The sequence below is a fragment of the Micropterus dolomieu genome, linkage group LG07 (assembly GCF_021292245.1).
Source record: "Micropterus dolomieu isolate WLL.071019.BEF.003 ecotype Adirondacks linkage group LG07, ASM2129224v1, whole genome shotgun sequence".
Classification (NCBI taxonomy): Eukaryota; Metazoa; Chordata; class Actinopteri; order Centrarchiformes; family Centrarchidae; genus Micropterus; species Micropterus dolomieu.
In genome coordinates, this window is record NC_060156.1 from 18,252,151 (window position 1) to 18,269,997 (window position 17,847).

At 40.2% G+C, this 17,847-nt stretch overlaps 1 protein-coding gene and 1 long non-coding RNA gene across 3 annotated transcripts in view; one reads left to right on the forward strand and one right to left on the reverse strand.

The window, feature by feature from the left end:
• LOC123973848 (interleukin-1 receptor accessory protein-like 1-B) overlaps positions 1-17,847 on the reverse strand; it is a 50,977-nt gene that overhangs the window by 10,954 nt on the left and 22,176 nt on the right. For both annotated transcript variants that reach the window (XM_046054195.1, XM_046054194.1), the window contains exon 2: positions 3,962-4,094. In XM_046054195.1, the coding sequence (XP_045910151.1) occupies positions 3,962-4,094 (133 nt within the window). The remainder of the gene's footprint in view (positions 1-3,961; positions 4,095-17,847) is intronic.
• LOC123973851 lies at positions 15,298-16,492 on the forward strand. Its single transcript, XR_006825711.1, has 3 exons — positions 15,298-15,377; positions 16,162-16,333; positions 16,453-16,492. It is a non-coding gene; the product is annotated as an uncharacterized LOC123973851 (long non-coding RNA).

The window sequence follows — 17,847 nt, forward strand, 5'->3', positions numbered from 1 at the left end:
AGCACCAGTTTTGGAAACAACAGATGGGAAGTAGCTTTCCCTGTTTAAACAAGTTCCTCAATCAATGTATAAGACCATTTAATAAGTTAGTGCAAGTAAATGTAATGGCAAGTAGCATGTATTTTATGTGACGGGGCTTCAAGGGTCATGATACAGAGTGTAGCAACAACAGAAGATATTATGTTACAATTCACAAGGGTCAAACCATAAAATGCGAGTGAGCAGCGTGTTTTCTGTACAATTGCACCTCCCCGAAGCCCCCTTTGTGTTACTGTAAGTACTTCATGGTATGTTAATTTCTTTCTCAGCACTCAAAACATATGAGAAATTAAAATCAATAAGGGCTCTTCCTTGGAGCGTGCAGGGGGGTGGAATCAAATAATGACGATCAGAAGAAAATCTTTTTATAGCGGCTACCATGGTAACGGAGAGAAGGAGAGAATGTAATATTCCACAAAGTAAATGAGTGTCCCCCGCTGGGCTGGTTGAGTCTGATGGAAGAGAGAATAGGGACATAATGCTCTCTCATACCTAAGACACACTACTTACCCCACTTTTACAGCACTTTCAGCACAAATCACACTTTGGAGGAAACAAAGTGCAAATGAGAAAGAGTTCTCTGCCTGTGTGTATGAGAGTGTGTGTGTGTACCGGCATGTATCATATACTCTATGTGTAAATAACGGCTATGTGTTGAGAAGGAGGAGTGGGAGAAGGAAAGAGGAGAGTGTGTGTGTGTGAGTGTGTTTGAGTATGTAGGGGGATAATGACTCTCAAGCATCTCTCTTCTCTCTCGCCTTCAAGCCGATAAACTGCACATGAGGACAGCTTGTTGGGAAGATTTGGCCGTAATTGAAAGTGTATCATGGGCTTCTGCGTGGAGAGGCAGAGGCAGCGCTGATGATATTTGTAGTTTCAGCTGAGTTTGTTGTGCAATGGGGTGGGGCACTGGGAGAAGGAGGCACGGGAATAATTCATGTCTCTCCAGGGAGTGGTGGGTACTTTGAAGCCTCTGGTTTCACATTATCACACTATATGAGCCAACGCAGCTCATTGCCATACAGCCTGATGGATAAAGCCTGCCGCAGTTCAACCTGAACCCTCAAATAGAGTTGATGAGGACACTAAAGTTGGATAACAAGGTCCAGGTGAAGCACAGAGATACATATGAATGAGAGCTCATAACAAACACACACAAACAGCTGGGCTGAATTTCAACTATACCGAACTGTTTACAGCTACAGTACATCTACTGCATGATGTTCCTACACTGGTGAATCAGATTTCATGAACATGTTCTCGAAACTATGGCTGCTGCAGGCACCTGTCCCTTCCTCATTAGCAAAACCCCTGTGTTTGCTCATTTAGTGATCTATTTCCAACGTATTCATGCCTTTTATGCATTCAACTGAACGCACACCTGCAAAACAACAACTGAATCGGGTCAATAACATATCGATCACCTTCTTTATTATGCTGAGCCAGATTTGTTTGGCTAATTTATTAATCTCTGCATGCTATGCTAATGCTAATGTCCAGTCATCCATGCTATGATAACAACAATAGCCCTGTCCCAGGCAAAATGAGAATTTATGGGCTTGGGTTACCATAGAAATTAACTCCTACAAATCAATAGGCTCAGAGTTGGGTAAATAAGTGCCTGCAGAAACTCTGAGCCCAAGGTATGAGTTCTTGTTTCTGAGCTCAAGTTCGGCTGCCGATGCATTAGTAATAAAACTAAAAGTGTGTGGGTGCTGGCCTGAAGAAGAGAGGTAACCCTTAGAAGCATGCCTACTGTATCATCTAAAACGGAGACAGTTTGGCTGCAGGGTAAGCACTGATTTGTTCATGTTTAGTTTCTCCTATTCCCGTCGTTGCCCGTTCCATATCTCTGGCTGACTTTATAGGAAGTGAAACCAAGGCAATGGCTGGATGTGGAAAAAAAACCCTGTATGGTAGCAGCATCAGCAACAGAGAGAGAACGATCAAATACATTATTGATCCTCTGAATGAAATATCGGTATGAATTATTGACAACATAACCCCTTAGCCAGTCAGTGGGGGAATCCTGTTGTCAGGGAGTAATGGAGGAAGAGAGAGACAGAAAAAGAAAGGCAGGATAGCAGCGTTGGTGGTTAAAATGGGGTTTGTTTCTGTTGCAAGTTCATATCAGTGCACAAGAAAACTCACTACCACAGATGTGTCTCCCTAAACTATCCTTCCAAGTGACTTCTACCATATTTCTTACTCTTTCCACTTCTTCCCTGTCTGCTCTATCCCTCCTTCTTCCTCTCTTCTCCTCCTCCCTGTGGCCCATCTGCATGCTGCTATAGGTGGGTGCAGCGAGGGAGATAGCGACAGTGGCGGCGGTGTGAAAAATGGTGGTTGTTAACCATCTGACAGGGCTGTCTCCCCAGAGCTGCAGCCTCTCCAAACAGCCCTAATGGGAAACATGCACATGGACCAGGGAATGGACTTGTTTAAATGTGTTACATCACAAGGAGGGAGAGACATGGAAATGGGCTTGTTTGAAATGTCTTAGAGCCCTGAAAGTAAGGCTTGTTGGGCACAGTTTACAATGTTACACTGAAAGGAGAAAGAAAGAGAGGGCAAGTTACATAAACTGCTTTTTTAAAAAGATGTGTTTAACGGTTAGCACATTCTTAAATGGAGGCAGAGACCTACTTTCTAATACTCTCCAAAAAACTATAACATTAAAGTGAATTCTTCCCAGATTTCTCGTTGAAACTCTAGACTTCTTTTAAGAGAAGAAACTAACTTAAACCATGCAGTACTTACGGTAAGTTTAAGTTTAAGTTACATGAATTACCCATTTAAAATACCATTTATTACAATATTACTACATATACAATTTTTTCTTTCTTGTTTAAGTACCTTGTATTTTTTTTTTTATCAAAACATCATGCCAATTAAGTAATATAATAAGTAAAATAATTAGACCATCAGCCATGACAGATGAAAGCCAAGAACGTAAAGGACAGTACTGATAATTTCAGTATGAAAATATTTACACTTGAAACTTGCTTGTGTTAGATAATCATCATTTTTGCCAGATTGGGTAATGCAGCTGCTCACAAGGACTGGTTTGAAAACCCTTTTTGTTGTTGCACTCAAGGATGCGTCAACATTCCTGACTTGAGACTTGAGCTGAAGAACATCAAACTTTTTAATGCAAGAAACAACGTAAACACAGCAAAAACAGCATAGCTCTCTTTTCTCACTGTCCAGGTTTGCTGCTTTTTTTCTTGTGGACGTTTCGACAGCTGGTAAATGCAATGAAGCTTGGGACAACGAATCAATATCAAACTCAGGTACAATACAATACACTGGCACGAATATTGTTGTGACGATACAGTATATAGCCATATTGAAGCAACAATGTTCAGAAAAGCTTTTAATGATGCCAATATACATGGGGTGTGTTAAAAGAGCTTGCACTTAAAGAATTTGTGAAGATGAAAGCATTTTGGAATGCAGTGAAAGAGTAGTATTACTCCTGCAGATGAATTACAGGAATGTGTATTCCTCTTCACTCACATAGATATTATCTTGCTATGTATGTGATGTATGGAATTCTATCGTCACAGTGCACAATGAATCAATGCACATTGTAAGTTATCCTATCCAACTACTTGAAAGTGCATTTCCATAAGACAATAATGTTATTTAAATACAAAAATAAAGGTGACAAAATTAATAAATACTGATTTTAAACACTCTTTGAATCTGTGCATGATGTTCATATCATTGCAAAATAAATGGAAACCAGCAGCTGCTTGGAAGGCAGCAAATAAATATCCAGAAAATTGCTGGTTTAGTGTATGCAATTTGGAGTTAATGGGCTAAAACATGCAAAACCATTGGTATCGTCCTTTAATATTTTCCAGTGAATTCATCCACGCCTGCTACTCTAGATTGAAACTCCAGCTGTGTTTCTTACTTGATGTCGCTTTCCTGGACTCTCTCTTCGTCCAAGTCCTCTATGAACTTCTCTCCCTTCATCCAGTAGATGAGTGGGCTGACGTCACCGCTGTAGCCAAAAAATGCGCGGCAAGTCAGGTTCAAAGCACTTCCTGAAAAGACAGGAGATGACATGCTGTTATGCTTGATTGTCCTGCTGGCTTGTCAAGGGTGTGCATTTCACGTGCACGGCCCAAAGAATATTATACCATAACATGTCTGCACCTTGAAAGTCAGTGTCATCAACAGAAACACACTTTTGTTGCTGACATGAGCATTCACAATTCTTCTCATGCACAAAAATCATGTCAAAAGTGGCTGAGGCTGATGAGATGGAAGACGGAATTTCCAACAAACCTTGCGGCATGTGCAGCTGTGATTAAAACAGACAGCCTTTCCTTTAACACAGAGTCAAGGGTAAAATCTCAGGAAATCATCTCATATCACCAGCACGCACATACAGTATACTGTTCTGAAAGCAAGTAAACAGTAATGAACACATGAGGGCACTCAAGAGCTTCCTAAAACCCCCCTCGAGACTGCGTGTCCATGACAGAAAAGAAGGAAAAAGGAAGTGAGAGAAGGCTGACAGTAACATTTATTTAGAGCTGCTGCTGGATATGAAGGAAGGTCAGGAGTCAACAACTTCAGTTTGCTGAGAGTTGATATGTGGAAGAAGTAAGGAGGTGCCAGTGAGAAGCCAATAGGGTCTTTGTTCAGTAAATTGGTGGAGTATCTCTTTGGTTCAGAGAATATTTAGAAGAAAGAAAAAGGTGATAGTTCACACACCAATAAAAATCCATTTCAATGATGCTAGTGGTATTTTTGTGCAATTTAAGAAATATTTAACATTCCAAGTCATTGCTGAACTAGGGGTAAAAAGTGAAAAATGGAAACCCAAGGTTACATTTAGTGGTGCCAGGTGATAAAGAGGCACATTTCTACCACTCATAGACAGACAGACAGACAGACAGACAGATTGATGTATACTTCATTGGTCCTTCACAGGAAATTAGACAGCGACCTATCTGCAAGACTAATCAAGTACAAAATGCCTTTAATGTACATGAACTGCGTGTATTAAGTTGGTGAACATAAAGAAAGTGTATTGCTGGCATCTACTATGCGCATGTTTATTTTGCATTCCTCTGAAGTGTCACTCTCAAAAGGCCTTGGGCGCAGCAATCACATGCTGCTGCCTCTCAGTGAACCACACAGCAACATGTAAACAGTCCACAAATGAAGGGAGGCTCATCATGCAGCTTATACTGTAAACTGTATGGTGGGAGACACTCCTCTTGGGAGAGCCAATGCTGTGTCTGGCTCCGGGGCATGTGATTTGGGAAGCACTGGGAGAAAGATGTTATGGGGATGGAGGTGAAGGAGACACTTTTCCCTGTTTCACAGCAGGAATTATGTGCAGGAGTGCAAGGTAAACTGTACTAGTATGGGGTATGTATTCATTAATCCTGCTTAGCATGTGACAGCACCATGGACAGCTCCCCAAAGTCTAGTGCAGGGAACAGAAGGCAATTATAGTACCTTACTAAAGCCTCAAACACACATGTTTGAGTAAGGAGCTCTCTGATATAGTCAAAACAAAATGCTTCTTATACATTGCAAGACTGTTTTGCTGGATTGCATCACATTTTGGGTTTCCACTTTTTGTGATGATCTTTGATGACTGTTTATGTTTGAACTAAGGGCATGTATCCTCTGTGGTTATCCGGCCCACAACCCAGACACAGCTTCAAAAGATTTCAGTAGGTCACTTTCTGGACAAGGAAAGTTTTAAGGCATGCAGGGAAGGAGGATGGGAAAACACCCAGGAATGAACTGATAGTACTGTCTGTCAGGAGCAGAGGCTGACATTTCCAAAGTTCAACAGCCACTCTCAGCTTGGTATTTGTGCACAGCCAGGCTCTACAAAGGCTACACGCTGTACCTACAAAATAGGAACCTCCTGCGTGTGATTACACACCCACACGCACAGGTTTTGGTTCAGCAGTATTTTACTGTATAGTAACACTTAATTGTTTGTAGCAAACATGCAAAGTAACCATCCTGTGCAAATGACATACTGTACAACTGTGTATCTCTGGGTGTGAGACAAATACAGCATTTCCCTTTCCCTGTGTTTATAAATCACCCCCGTGCTGTTAGTTTATCCCACAGATCAATTGCTAACTAGGAATGTCATGCTGCCAGCAGCCGCTGCCTGGAGAGGAAGTCTCCACTGAGCTCCCTGGGAATCACGGGAAATTGTTGGAGGCCTCATGCTGTCTCATTCTAATCCAAGTGCAGCAGTCCCCCAAACTCCCTCAAAAGCTCTCATAGCCACCTTCGTTACTTCTTCCACTATTTCAACACCAGCGGGTGGTGTTATACCTGCAACATTGCATCCCATTCATGGATGCAGTATAATAGCTGGACATGGTGTTGCAAGATGGTGGCCATTCGTTCTTATGACAGTTGTTCCCCCCAGCATATACACCACAAAAGTTTTATTCTATTTCAGATTGGCCCCTATTGAACTTTAGCAAAACTTCAATAAAAAAAAATTGCAAATGGAATCGAAATCTTATCGAATATCTGGCAGAAAAATTGCAATTAGATTTTTCAGCCAAATCGCTCAACACCCTTATTTGTAGATGTTCAAACTTGCATTCTCTGCACACCTTAAGGACTTTGTGTCTGTTTTGGCTTAAAAATGCAGATTGAAAGTTTATCCTTGAGAAGAATGAAAGTAAATGACGGGGAGTGGATTTCAATCTCAACTATCCATCATAGAAAAGAAGTCCTTAAAAGAGACATGATTAAAAGCGTTAGAGCAGCTACTAATGGGCCTTGTGATGAGACTGGTTTGCCAACTACTGTTTCAAAGGTAAAAAATTCACATGCAATCTCAAATATAATATATGGCTCTATTGACTATTAAGACATGCCATAGACATGTCTTTCATAATGGTTTGTCTATGGCGATTAACATTTTTTCTTGCTGAATTAAAATATCCACAGTAACATAACATCCTCTGCCTACATTAAATGTACATTCACCTCCCTGTAGAGTCCTTCCTTTATTTCCAGTGTACAGGTGAAATAACACATTTTCTCTCCAGGTGTTATATATACAGCATATGACTACAGTTGCAGTTTAAATTGGCAGTGTCAAGAGCAATTGAACTGCTGTTTGCAAGGCTGTTGAAAAAGATGTACAAATATTAGCCAGGCATAGAGAGAATACGGTTTTATAAAAGCCTGGCATGTCTATGTCATTAGCCTCTGAGCCAGCAAACTACTATGATGTCAAGCCAGTTGAAGTTTGAGCAGATGGTAGGAAGACTATTAACCAGGACTGGAACAATGAGGTGAGTAATTCGCACGCTCTCAAGTTACAGAGAAGGAGGAGCAGCTTTTTAAGTTCCTCTCCTGCTGTCAAACCCCACAGCAGTCTCATTACTATGATGATCTATTATTATTCTCAAAGCAGTTTGTAACCCTTGGTACCTCACAAGAATGGTGTCTGCGTTGACGTTAACTGATCTTGAGGGTGAATTATTACTAAGACATTATTGTTTTTAAATGGGTGAGGTAGTAATGTGCACAGACAGACCTCAGACCAGGCAGCAAACAGTAATCAGTCTTAATGATGAGAGCAGGTGTTAGTGGAGGAGTTAAGGGTCCAACCATGACCATCTTAGGCGTTATAACAAAAGAAAAACATCACAGAAGGTGAAGAAAACCAAAGGAAGTTAAATTATGACCTTGGGCACAGAGAAGCTTTTAAGAGAAGAGCAAGAACAAACTCAAAGATCTGTAATGTTCCAGCAAAAGCACTACACTGGCATTAGAGTGAGCCCTTTTCACAGGCTAACTTCACTTTCTTAGGATAACCTGTATTGGCAGTTGCAGTCACAGTTACAGGTTACATATTTTAGTGTCTAAAATGTAATATCAATATTTAATTTCCCAGCTATTCAAAATAACGTGGATATTGCAAACTTCTTGGGCTTTTGTTTCTTATACACGGTAGTTCTTTCACAGATGTGCACACAAAAATACGCAAACATGATCTTGGCAGCAGGTGGGATATTCATGAGTTCCAACCTCTTGAATGCAAACTCATCCCCCAAAGCGCTTACCAACAAAGCTGAGCTTTAAAAAGGTGATGGCCAGGTGGAAACACAACTAACCTCACAAGTCATTTACGCAGTCAGCAGGGTTGGGAGGATTACTTTAAAAATGTAATCCGGTACAATTACTAATTACTAATTATTGTTGAAAACAGACGCCCCTGGTACCGGGGGCAACGGTGCTGTGGGCATAATTACTGATTGAAAAACATTTTTTTTCGCCGTTTTAACTCCAAAACCAGCCGATGTTGTTGCTCTGAGCCTAAGCGGGCACATCTTGATTATTGCGACCCGTTGGAGATACATAGACATGCAAGGTACCAAAAGAAAGTCTGCTCAAGCTGGATCGATTGATGCCCCCCCCATCACTGTGGGATGTTCCATTCTCAATCTACAGGCCTGGTGACAGGAATGTTGATGAATACTCACTGTTTTTATCAACATTTCAATGTTTTGTTTCAAAGATATCTACCAATAAAAGTAAAAATTTTAACAGTAAATATTGCCAAAATATGGACATTCGCCTTGTATATTTTTAAAATGTTGTATGATAACTGTTATATTTTACTTTATTTTCATCAGATTTACAGTTACAATTGCATTCTAGGTGTATTAGAAGATATTCAGTTGCATTAAAAGCTTCCTTATGATGGTTTTGATGGTTTATTGCATTAAAACATAGCTTTTTTTTACCAGGCGAGGATGAAAATATCAGATTTTTTCTTTATTGCATCTCAATGTAGTCTTTATTAGTAAAATAAATATATTAATATACAATGGATTTATATTCCTTAGATTCTGACTTTTCAAAGGAGACCAGAATTATGCATCTAGGCCAAATGGTTGAGTTATTCCTGCTTCATTATGTGTATGTAATTTTAGGCGTTTTTTTCTGGAAAAAGGCGCCTGTTTTCAACAGGTTAAAAAATGTAATCAGTAACGTAATCCAAGTACCACAAAATGAAAGTAATGTAATCTGAGTACTTTTAATTACTTTTGAATTACTTCAATGCCAAATAGACAAATGAACACAAGAGAAGTATCAATGATGCGTTGTCTGCTCAGTGTATTTTTAGAGAAATATACAAAATCTTCCATTCCCATGAAATCAGAATCCATGTTTAAAATGTTCTTATATGATATGTTTTGCAATATGTCACCACTATGGTGACATAGTGCACCATAGTGGGGGGTGCGGCGCCTGATTGGGAACCGGAGCGGGCAACGAAACTTCGCTTAGCAGCCTCAGAGATCAACAGGGAATCCAGTACTGACATGATTTACACAAAGCTTCTTGATGGATAGCTTTACTTTTTGCTAAACTTCTAACTGTAGCCTATCTGCCTGTATCTGTGGCTAGTTAGCTTTGTCGGTTAGCCATGCTGCTAGCGGTTTTATTAGCTTACTCAGCCCCGGCGTGCCAAGAGCCAAACCTGGCAAGAAAACCACCTTCGGTACTGTATTCCGTCTCGGAGTCTGTGCTCGGTCCTGGTCCAGCTGCCGTGTCCACTCACTGAGAGCTGGAACCAGTCAGCATAGAGTCTGCATGACGGGGTGGGGGCATGAACACACACTTGGCGCTACTGTCGACTGTAAACGCCAATCAATGTCTGCGACATGTCCCTCCCTTGCTTTGTGTTTTCACAGAAACACGTACATAAAGACTGTATAAAAAAAACATATAAGAGTAATCCCAGATTTTACAAAATGTACCTGTAATCTGATTATGTGTATTTTTTCTGTACTGTGACGTAATACAGTTACTTTTCTTTTTGATACTGATTATAAAACGCCATTACATGTAATCCGTTACTCCCCAACCCAGGCAGTCAGCACCGTACTGGTCCCATTCAGTTAAGCACAACAGAACATCAAAATGTCACCCTGTTTAGTAAATAACAAAGCTACAGTCATTCAATGTGTCACCAGTGTAAATGCTAACACACACTACCTCCAGAAGTATTTTTTTTTCTATGTAACTGTTTGGCTATTTTGAAGATGTTGCAGCTGTTAAACATTTTAAATATCACAATGTGATAACTGAGAAAATATATATTTTAGAGAACAGTAATTTTCTCCACTGTTATTCCCCATCATTTGCCATCATGTCTCTTTGCCACTCATCGATACAAGCGCCATGGCATTGAACATAATGAGACAGATGCTCAGTGTAGAGCCATGTTCACACACTTGTGTTGTACTATACGTTGTTGTTGGCAAAGGAGGAATGGGTAGTTCTTTCATTGCTGGAGGTTGTTTCTCAGCCATTGTGTTTGCAAAACTTCATAAACCATGCGCTGAAAATATTGAGCTTGACTGTGTGAGATCATGCGCAAGGTAGGAGGTTGACCAACGAGCGCATGCTCTCTTCAGGAGCACTGATTGATATCGCGTTAGAGACTGCTCCTGGCTCTGATCCGTTTTTTTGACTTGACACAAATGGCATTAGGAGCAGTAGGAGGAGCCTAAAGCAAATTCACAGATTATCTGTCTCATGTGCTTCTGTCAGGATATAGTGACAGTTTCACCAAATATGCCAAAAAGTAATTTTTATAAGTTACTTACTTTTAAACTATCATTTGATTGTCAAAATAGCCTAAAATATTTTATTCTCTTCTGACACATTTTCATAAAAGGGAAGTTTTGAAGCACGTAATTACCAATTAAATGTTAAAAGCATTATGATCAATGATGAGTTTCAATTGATATAGTTCTGTTATAATTTTGTTTTATAATTTTTATTATCACCATGATGTTTTTATCTTGAGTAAAAATATATATTGTGACAACCCCACTCACAATAGAAGAAGACATATTTACCCCAAGGGGAAATATAATTTTTTCACTCACACAAACCCGAAAATACACACATGCACAACACAGGACCTATACACATTAATCTATGGAGAGAGGTCAGAGCAAGGGAGCCACCACATTCTCAGGCAAACTCAGACCCGAGCAGTTAGGGTTTGGTGCCTTGCTTAAGGACACCTCGGCAGTGCCATCCGTGTGCCCATGGACTGAGCTACAAGTAAAACCAGCACTTTTTCCCCATTGGGGAATCAAACCCCAGTCTTCTGTGTGACAGGCAGAGATACTGTCCACTTTACCAACAAGAAAGCATAACATCAGCTGAATATTCCAATATGCCTTTAATACACTGTTAACAACACAAGCCTACGCAGAATAAGATTTATAGACAGCCAGCAATATTGGTTTAACATTTACATCACATATGTACCTCCTTGCCCCTCTCTCTGTGGATTAACATGCTAACAGTCTTCCCATCACTGTGTCATTTTTTGAAGTTCACAAATAAATGTACCATTACAAGACTTGGCAAGATTTGGTGTGAAAAATATCCCCCGCTGACTGAATGTGTGCCTTGTACAGCACAAGAGCATGATTAAGTGTTTTCATGAGTGTGTGTTTCTTTTTGTGTGCACAACTTTGTGTGTCATTTCTGCCCTCATGCATGTGTGGGTGTGGAACAAATCCATGTAATCTGAGTGATTGACATCGTCCCCACGGCTGAGAGTTGGTCACAGCGCCTGATGGAAATGAGATTTAAGATCCACCCTTTCTTTATTTCTGCCTGGCGTCTCCTAGAGTCTTACAAACTTCCACACAGACTGATTATGACTCCAACACAGGCTAAAGATGAATACAAGGTGAACAGTATAATTGGAAAGGATAACTTTTGAACCTAATTATAACTGGATGTGCAGTGAAGGTAAAGTTGTATAGAGTGCCAAAATCCTCTATGAACTATTCTTTTAAAACTAAAAGCAGGTACAAACCTTGCTTTTGCTGATCATCAGTGGTTTAAATATTCACCATGATGCAGTGATTTCACAGTGTACTCCACATTGTGTCAGCACACTGAGACATCCCTGTCTGGTTTGGTCAAAGGTACTCCAAGAGGGCAGTGAAAAGCTGCTTTCCGGACTGGAATTAAATGACTCTTTAAAATAACGAGTTGTTGAGTTTTACTAGCCAGCACTATTGTAGATACCAATTATAGTTCATTATGTTCATTTGGCAGACGCAAATGGAAAAGTACTGAATGCACTTACAATAAGTGCATTCATGCCGAATAAGGATATAAACAGAAAACTATGTCATGCCTTTTAAAATAATCATAAAAGAAGCTCTCTATTAGAAAATACATTCGGGAACAAAATTGCTTGTAACACAAGCAAACCCTGACTGAGTGAAACTGAGTGAGAGACCAAGAACAGTGATCAGATTTAGAGAAACCATAAAATTGCATGTGCTACACAGGGTCATGAAGATGATTTGTATCAACCTTTGGTGCATGCTTAGCTGATTTCACAGTATTTGGGATAATTTGGCTTCACAGAGCTGGCACTCAGATTCAGACAGAGGAACACTTTCCAAGCCAGAGGAGAGGAAAACAAACCCTGCACAGAAAACACTCTGCAGATGCTGTCCAAATTCAGCACAGATGCACAGAGCACACAGTGAGATTGACAGATATGCAGACAGAAGGGCAGATGAATGAACAGACAGGCAAAAAAAATAAAATAAAGAAACAATCAAAACCATGCGCATAATACAAACATATAAACGAACAGACACACACTTTCACATCAATGTCATTTCTGTCTTTTCTGTCTCATCTCTTTCTCCTAGAATCCACTGAATAGACCCCCTGTCTTTCACATGCCACTGCGTTGAGCAGAGCTGGTTTGTGTGTTTGTGTGACAGCCACCACCATGTTTTATTTGTAGAATAAGAAACAATCTGGAGTGCTTTTTGAATAAGTCATAGTCAGAGTGTGTTTGATGTTTCATAACACACTCTGATCTTCAGCACAGCCCATTGTTCTCTCAGTGCTCTATTTTCAAGGCAGGGTGAAGTCTGGCACAAGAAGCGATACCAAATGTTGATGTTTTCCTCACCCTGAAGTGCACTTTACTCATTTGCTTGATTTGTTTTGCCCTGTGCAGGTGGGAGGAGAGTTGAGGCAAGTTGAGGTGTTGGTGTTTTGGTCAGAAAGGGTTATCTGAAGTATCTATTTAGTTTTCATTAAAATGTAATTTTTGGAATTGTTCATCACAGATACAGTCGCAGGAAAACGTATGAGAACAGGTGTATTCGGTATATTCAGTAAAAACATGAAAACATGTAATTGTTTGTGTGGTATTAGTTAAAGCAGACTGTATTTGTCTACTGTTGTGACTTAGATGAAGATCAGATCACATTTTATGACCAATTTATGCAGAAGCACCAAAACACAGTACCATTATGTGCAATGATAAGTTGGGATTGATGTAATGAAATCATGCACAACAAAACACCAGACTGCTGCAAAATAACCACATCATCCCAGTTAAACTCATTAATCTCTGCACACCATCAAACACAGGAGATGCGGAGAGTCTGGGGATACATGAACGTCAAAAGTTTGCACAATTGACAGCGAAATTATTAGAATTAGAAAACCTCCTATTAACATCACCGTCTGTTCTCACCAGTCTTCTCTCTGTGGACTCATCCAAAAGCATGAGGTTACCAAGGGAAACAACAGCATGCATCATCTCCCCTTTTCCATCTTGTCTTACAAAAGCACGGTTTCATTTTAAAGAGCATTCTTAATTACAAATGAAAACAATGTGGAAAATGTGAGTATGCAATTTCTGTTTGTTTCATATATTCATTTGAAGATCGTTACAGTCTCCTCATCACGTCATACAGTTGTCATGTTTTTGTCTTTTTTAGCAATATTTTAATGTTCAGCTTTCGGGGGAACACACTTAGTAACTACAGATAACGGTTATTGTGTGGTCATTGTGCTTCAAAATAAGACCATGCCCCATCACTTTGTGAAAACATGTGGGCTCTCACTATCCCCACATACAAAATTCTACTTAAAAAGGCACCTCATCTGCTTGCTGATAGCATATTTGTGTTGCTGTATGTTTGCACCTTGCCATTCTGTGTCTACTAGATAAAAAATCATTCAATAATCACTACTCAATGGCAGCCAGTTGGCATCCTTATTGCTTTGGTTGAGGCTTGGTTGGGAAGCATAAGCATAAACCAGATTATGCTGGCATATTGTATGTTGTATTTCAGGTGAAAACCTCATATTCTTTAAACGTCAACGTATGATGAGCAGCAAAGTTAAAGCAACCTAGTCTTTATCTTGAGTTTATCAAATGAGAATTTTCTTAAATCCAAAAGTGGATTGAGTGAAAGGCTTTCACACAAAACAGCATTATTCAACAGACTTTCAATTTCAAAGTTTGGGCATTTTAAGCTTTAATTAAAATGCAGAAAGTGCTTGTGTGTGCATACGTACTGTATGTGTGTGTCTGTGAGAAAAAGACAGATCTTGTTTGTGAAGATTTCATGTGGATATCGCTGCAGGAGAATCTGATACAAGTCCTGTCAGTCATGATTCTTCCCCCACAAGGTGTGAAACAAGCATAAAAATGGTGCACCCGGTACTGTGTAATCCTTTTTCTGCACACAGGAAGGATAAGGGAGCAAACAAGACAAGCAATAACTGGACAAGTGTGGCTTTGCTTTGTACAAAAAAATTACGATATATTTTTAAACTATCTAACTAACTATTTAGATTAAGTGGCTCTTTGTGGTATATTTTGAGATTGCTTTCAATGCTGTGTGTGCATGCGTGTCTCTGTGTATGCTTAATATAGCAAAGGGAGGTGCATCCATCTGTGTGGTTAGAAATGGATGGAACACAATAAAAAAGGACCGTGACAAATGGTCCTTATTTGGTGTGTTGTGGCATATGATAATACATACATTTTCTGTATGCTCTCTTATGTGAACTACATGCAGCCTCAGATTCACCCCAAAATCACAGAGCGGTACACTTTCCCAATATAAACACACTCTAGTCAAGGGCAAGAGAGTGAAATGAGTTGAAGGGGAGGCAGATATTGAGAAAAAAAACTGAGAAAAGACGGTGGACAACAGCTAGTCAGCATCAACAACATCCCCTAGAGATTTCTTGAAATTCTCATTCCAATCCCCGTCACTAAATATATTGGATAAAAATGCTCACTTCTTCATCCAGACTCATCTCTCATTGTGTATGTGGGTGGGTGGGTGGGATCTCCTGAGAACGGTAGCCAGACAGGTGTGTTTACTCAGGAAAGTCTGTCTGTCAACATTCCTTTTTCTTTAGCTGCCTGCTGGTTACCATGACAACGCCTACTGTGCTGGGTAGGAGCAGCCCTGCAGGCTCTGTCAGGACAGAAAATACAGGTACTGTGCCACATTAGGACCTCTGTGGATTTGTGCCAATGGCAAGCAGCAATCAAAGTGGGCTCTAATTGGGTGCACACAATCAGAAAATACTCGTTTTATCAAGCGGCTTTTTAAAACATAGAACAGAACAGCTGCAAATAAACCCTACTGTATGTAAAGATGTGGCTTTTTGTTCGTGGCACAGCTGTGAGCTGATGTGGAACAATGATGATAGGCTGAACTGATTACTTTTTACTCTGCATTGCGGAGAAGTGCAAGTCGGCATGAGGTAGGGGAACTTGAGGGGTGGGAAGTACAGTGAAAGAGCAGATTTGAGGATTTGGGCAGAATAAGTAGAAGAATGAGTAATGGCAACAAGAACAAGAAAGTGCTGGGGCTGGCACCCTCCACCACCTCAGCCTCTCTTCTGTTCTAATATCATCCCCTCTCCAGAGACAAGCCCTTAATTACCATTACAAGCCTGAGAGCTTTTAACAGAGGAGAATCCTGCTTCCTTTCCTCTCTGTCGCTCCTTCTCCCCGTTTGTTCCATGGCCCCTGATGATCCATCAGGGAAATGTCAGCCTTTAATTACCGGTAAAAATTACGGCCTCCGTGAACAGGTAGTTGGTGCCCTTGGTTTCATCTCCCCTTTCGTTTGCTAATTGTCCCTTTTTGATGACATAATAGGTGCTCTGTCCGAGGCAGCGGGAAACAGAGGCTCATTATACCATGAGGGGCACTGTGGGGGATTATGTGATGATATAAAGATGAACTAAATAAACTATCCTTTATCTTTCTAGAAATTTCTTAGTGACTGAGGGACCAATGCAGCAACACGTGCCAGTGCCCCACCTCTCAAAACCTCCTCTCCTCCAACATTGTCCATTTCCAGTACGGCTGTGTACCAAGGCACCCCAGCTCACCCATGTTGCAAACCCTTTCCTTTCTAACCTTTATGCCCTCTGGAATACTGTAATTCACACATTTAGAAATGACTGTGTTCTCTTGTTCTCATTCAAAACGTCTTTCTTGCTCATGTCTTATCAGTCAGGCTTCACATCGTTACTATTTTTATGTTTCTTTCATTTCAGGGGGTTTGGGGACCACATTTCCCACTACTGTGGGTTCACACAAAATCTTCTTTTATGGTCAAAATGAGACCAAAGAGAATATAATTTTCCTCAATTACACAGTGTCCATCACCCAGGCGTCCTTCTAAAAGCTGCCTTTCAAGCGCCTCAAGGATACTGGGGCACTTTGCCCTCTGAAAAAATTCACCACTGGCCAAGAAAATATTTTGAAAATCACAAAATGTATGTCAATACCTGAAATGATGAAAATGACAATGTAAAAGAAAAGCAAAGAAAGAGGTGAAGAGGAAAAGAAAAGTGTGAACATTGCAGCAAAAAAACAAATGCAGACATGCAGAGCGTAAGAGAGAGTGAGCTATGATTGAATACTGGCCAGGGGACTGGAGTTCAATTAAATGGTGTGATTTGAACACTTGACGAGGAGCATCACTTTAACGAACAACCCAAGAGAGACCTTGCTGCAGGCGCTGACCCACTGACCAGACTACCAACTGAGGCCAGACTAACTCAATCAAAATCAAAGCTCACTAACTTAGATCAGGTCACACCAACCCAGAACATCCACTATTAACCCATGTATCACAGTGGACTTAATCGCACCCCGTTTACACACTTGTGTCATCTTACTTCTGTCAAAAGAAAGCAAGATGGTTGTTCTTTTTGTTATCTTTGCATAGCAGATGACTCTAAATATTACAACACCTATGAACCTCAGCTGCTGTTTCTGTGGAGATGAAGCCAGAAGAGGTCAAAACTCCTTGAAGTATACAAAACGACAAAACTGTCCATCATTTATTGTTGAAATGTGGAACAACACATTGTGGTATGGTTCTGTTATCGGTTTTGTAGTAATCTTTAGCTTCCATCAACTGTTACCAGCACACATACATGACTTTTAAGCTCCATGATTGGATTTCTTTTTTTTTTTTTAACAAAATGCCCTCTGGACGTACACAGGCTTGTAACTTTGATATTTTATCAGAATTCACAACAGAAGAGAGATTTTTTGACAGAAATATGGTCCATGCAAACCAATTTGGACTACGATATAGTCATGCTTAATTTAAAACATGAACATACATCACACTAATTTGCCTTTCAATAGCAACACGATTTGCTCATGCCATTCTTACCTAAATGTAATAATTTTATGCACAAATTGTGGTTCTTTTTGCACACTCTCTGGAGCTTTACACTCACCCCTGACTTTATGCTTATACACTGTCTTGAGAATAGATCTAAGGAATTCATTTACTATTTCTCTTTCATCTCCTTTCCCCATGCAAGATATCACATATATTCACTTCCTGAAGACACAGACCCTACACATCTATTCTTTATCCTCTAGATATGTCGCCCCTCCGTTTTGCAACCTACCTTTTTCTGGGTGTTCAT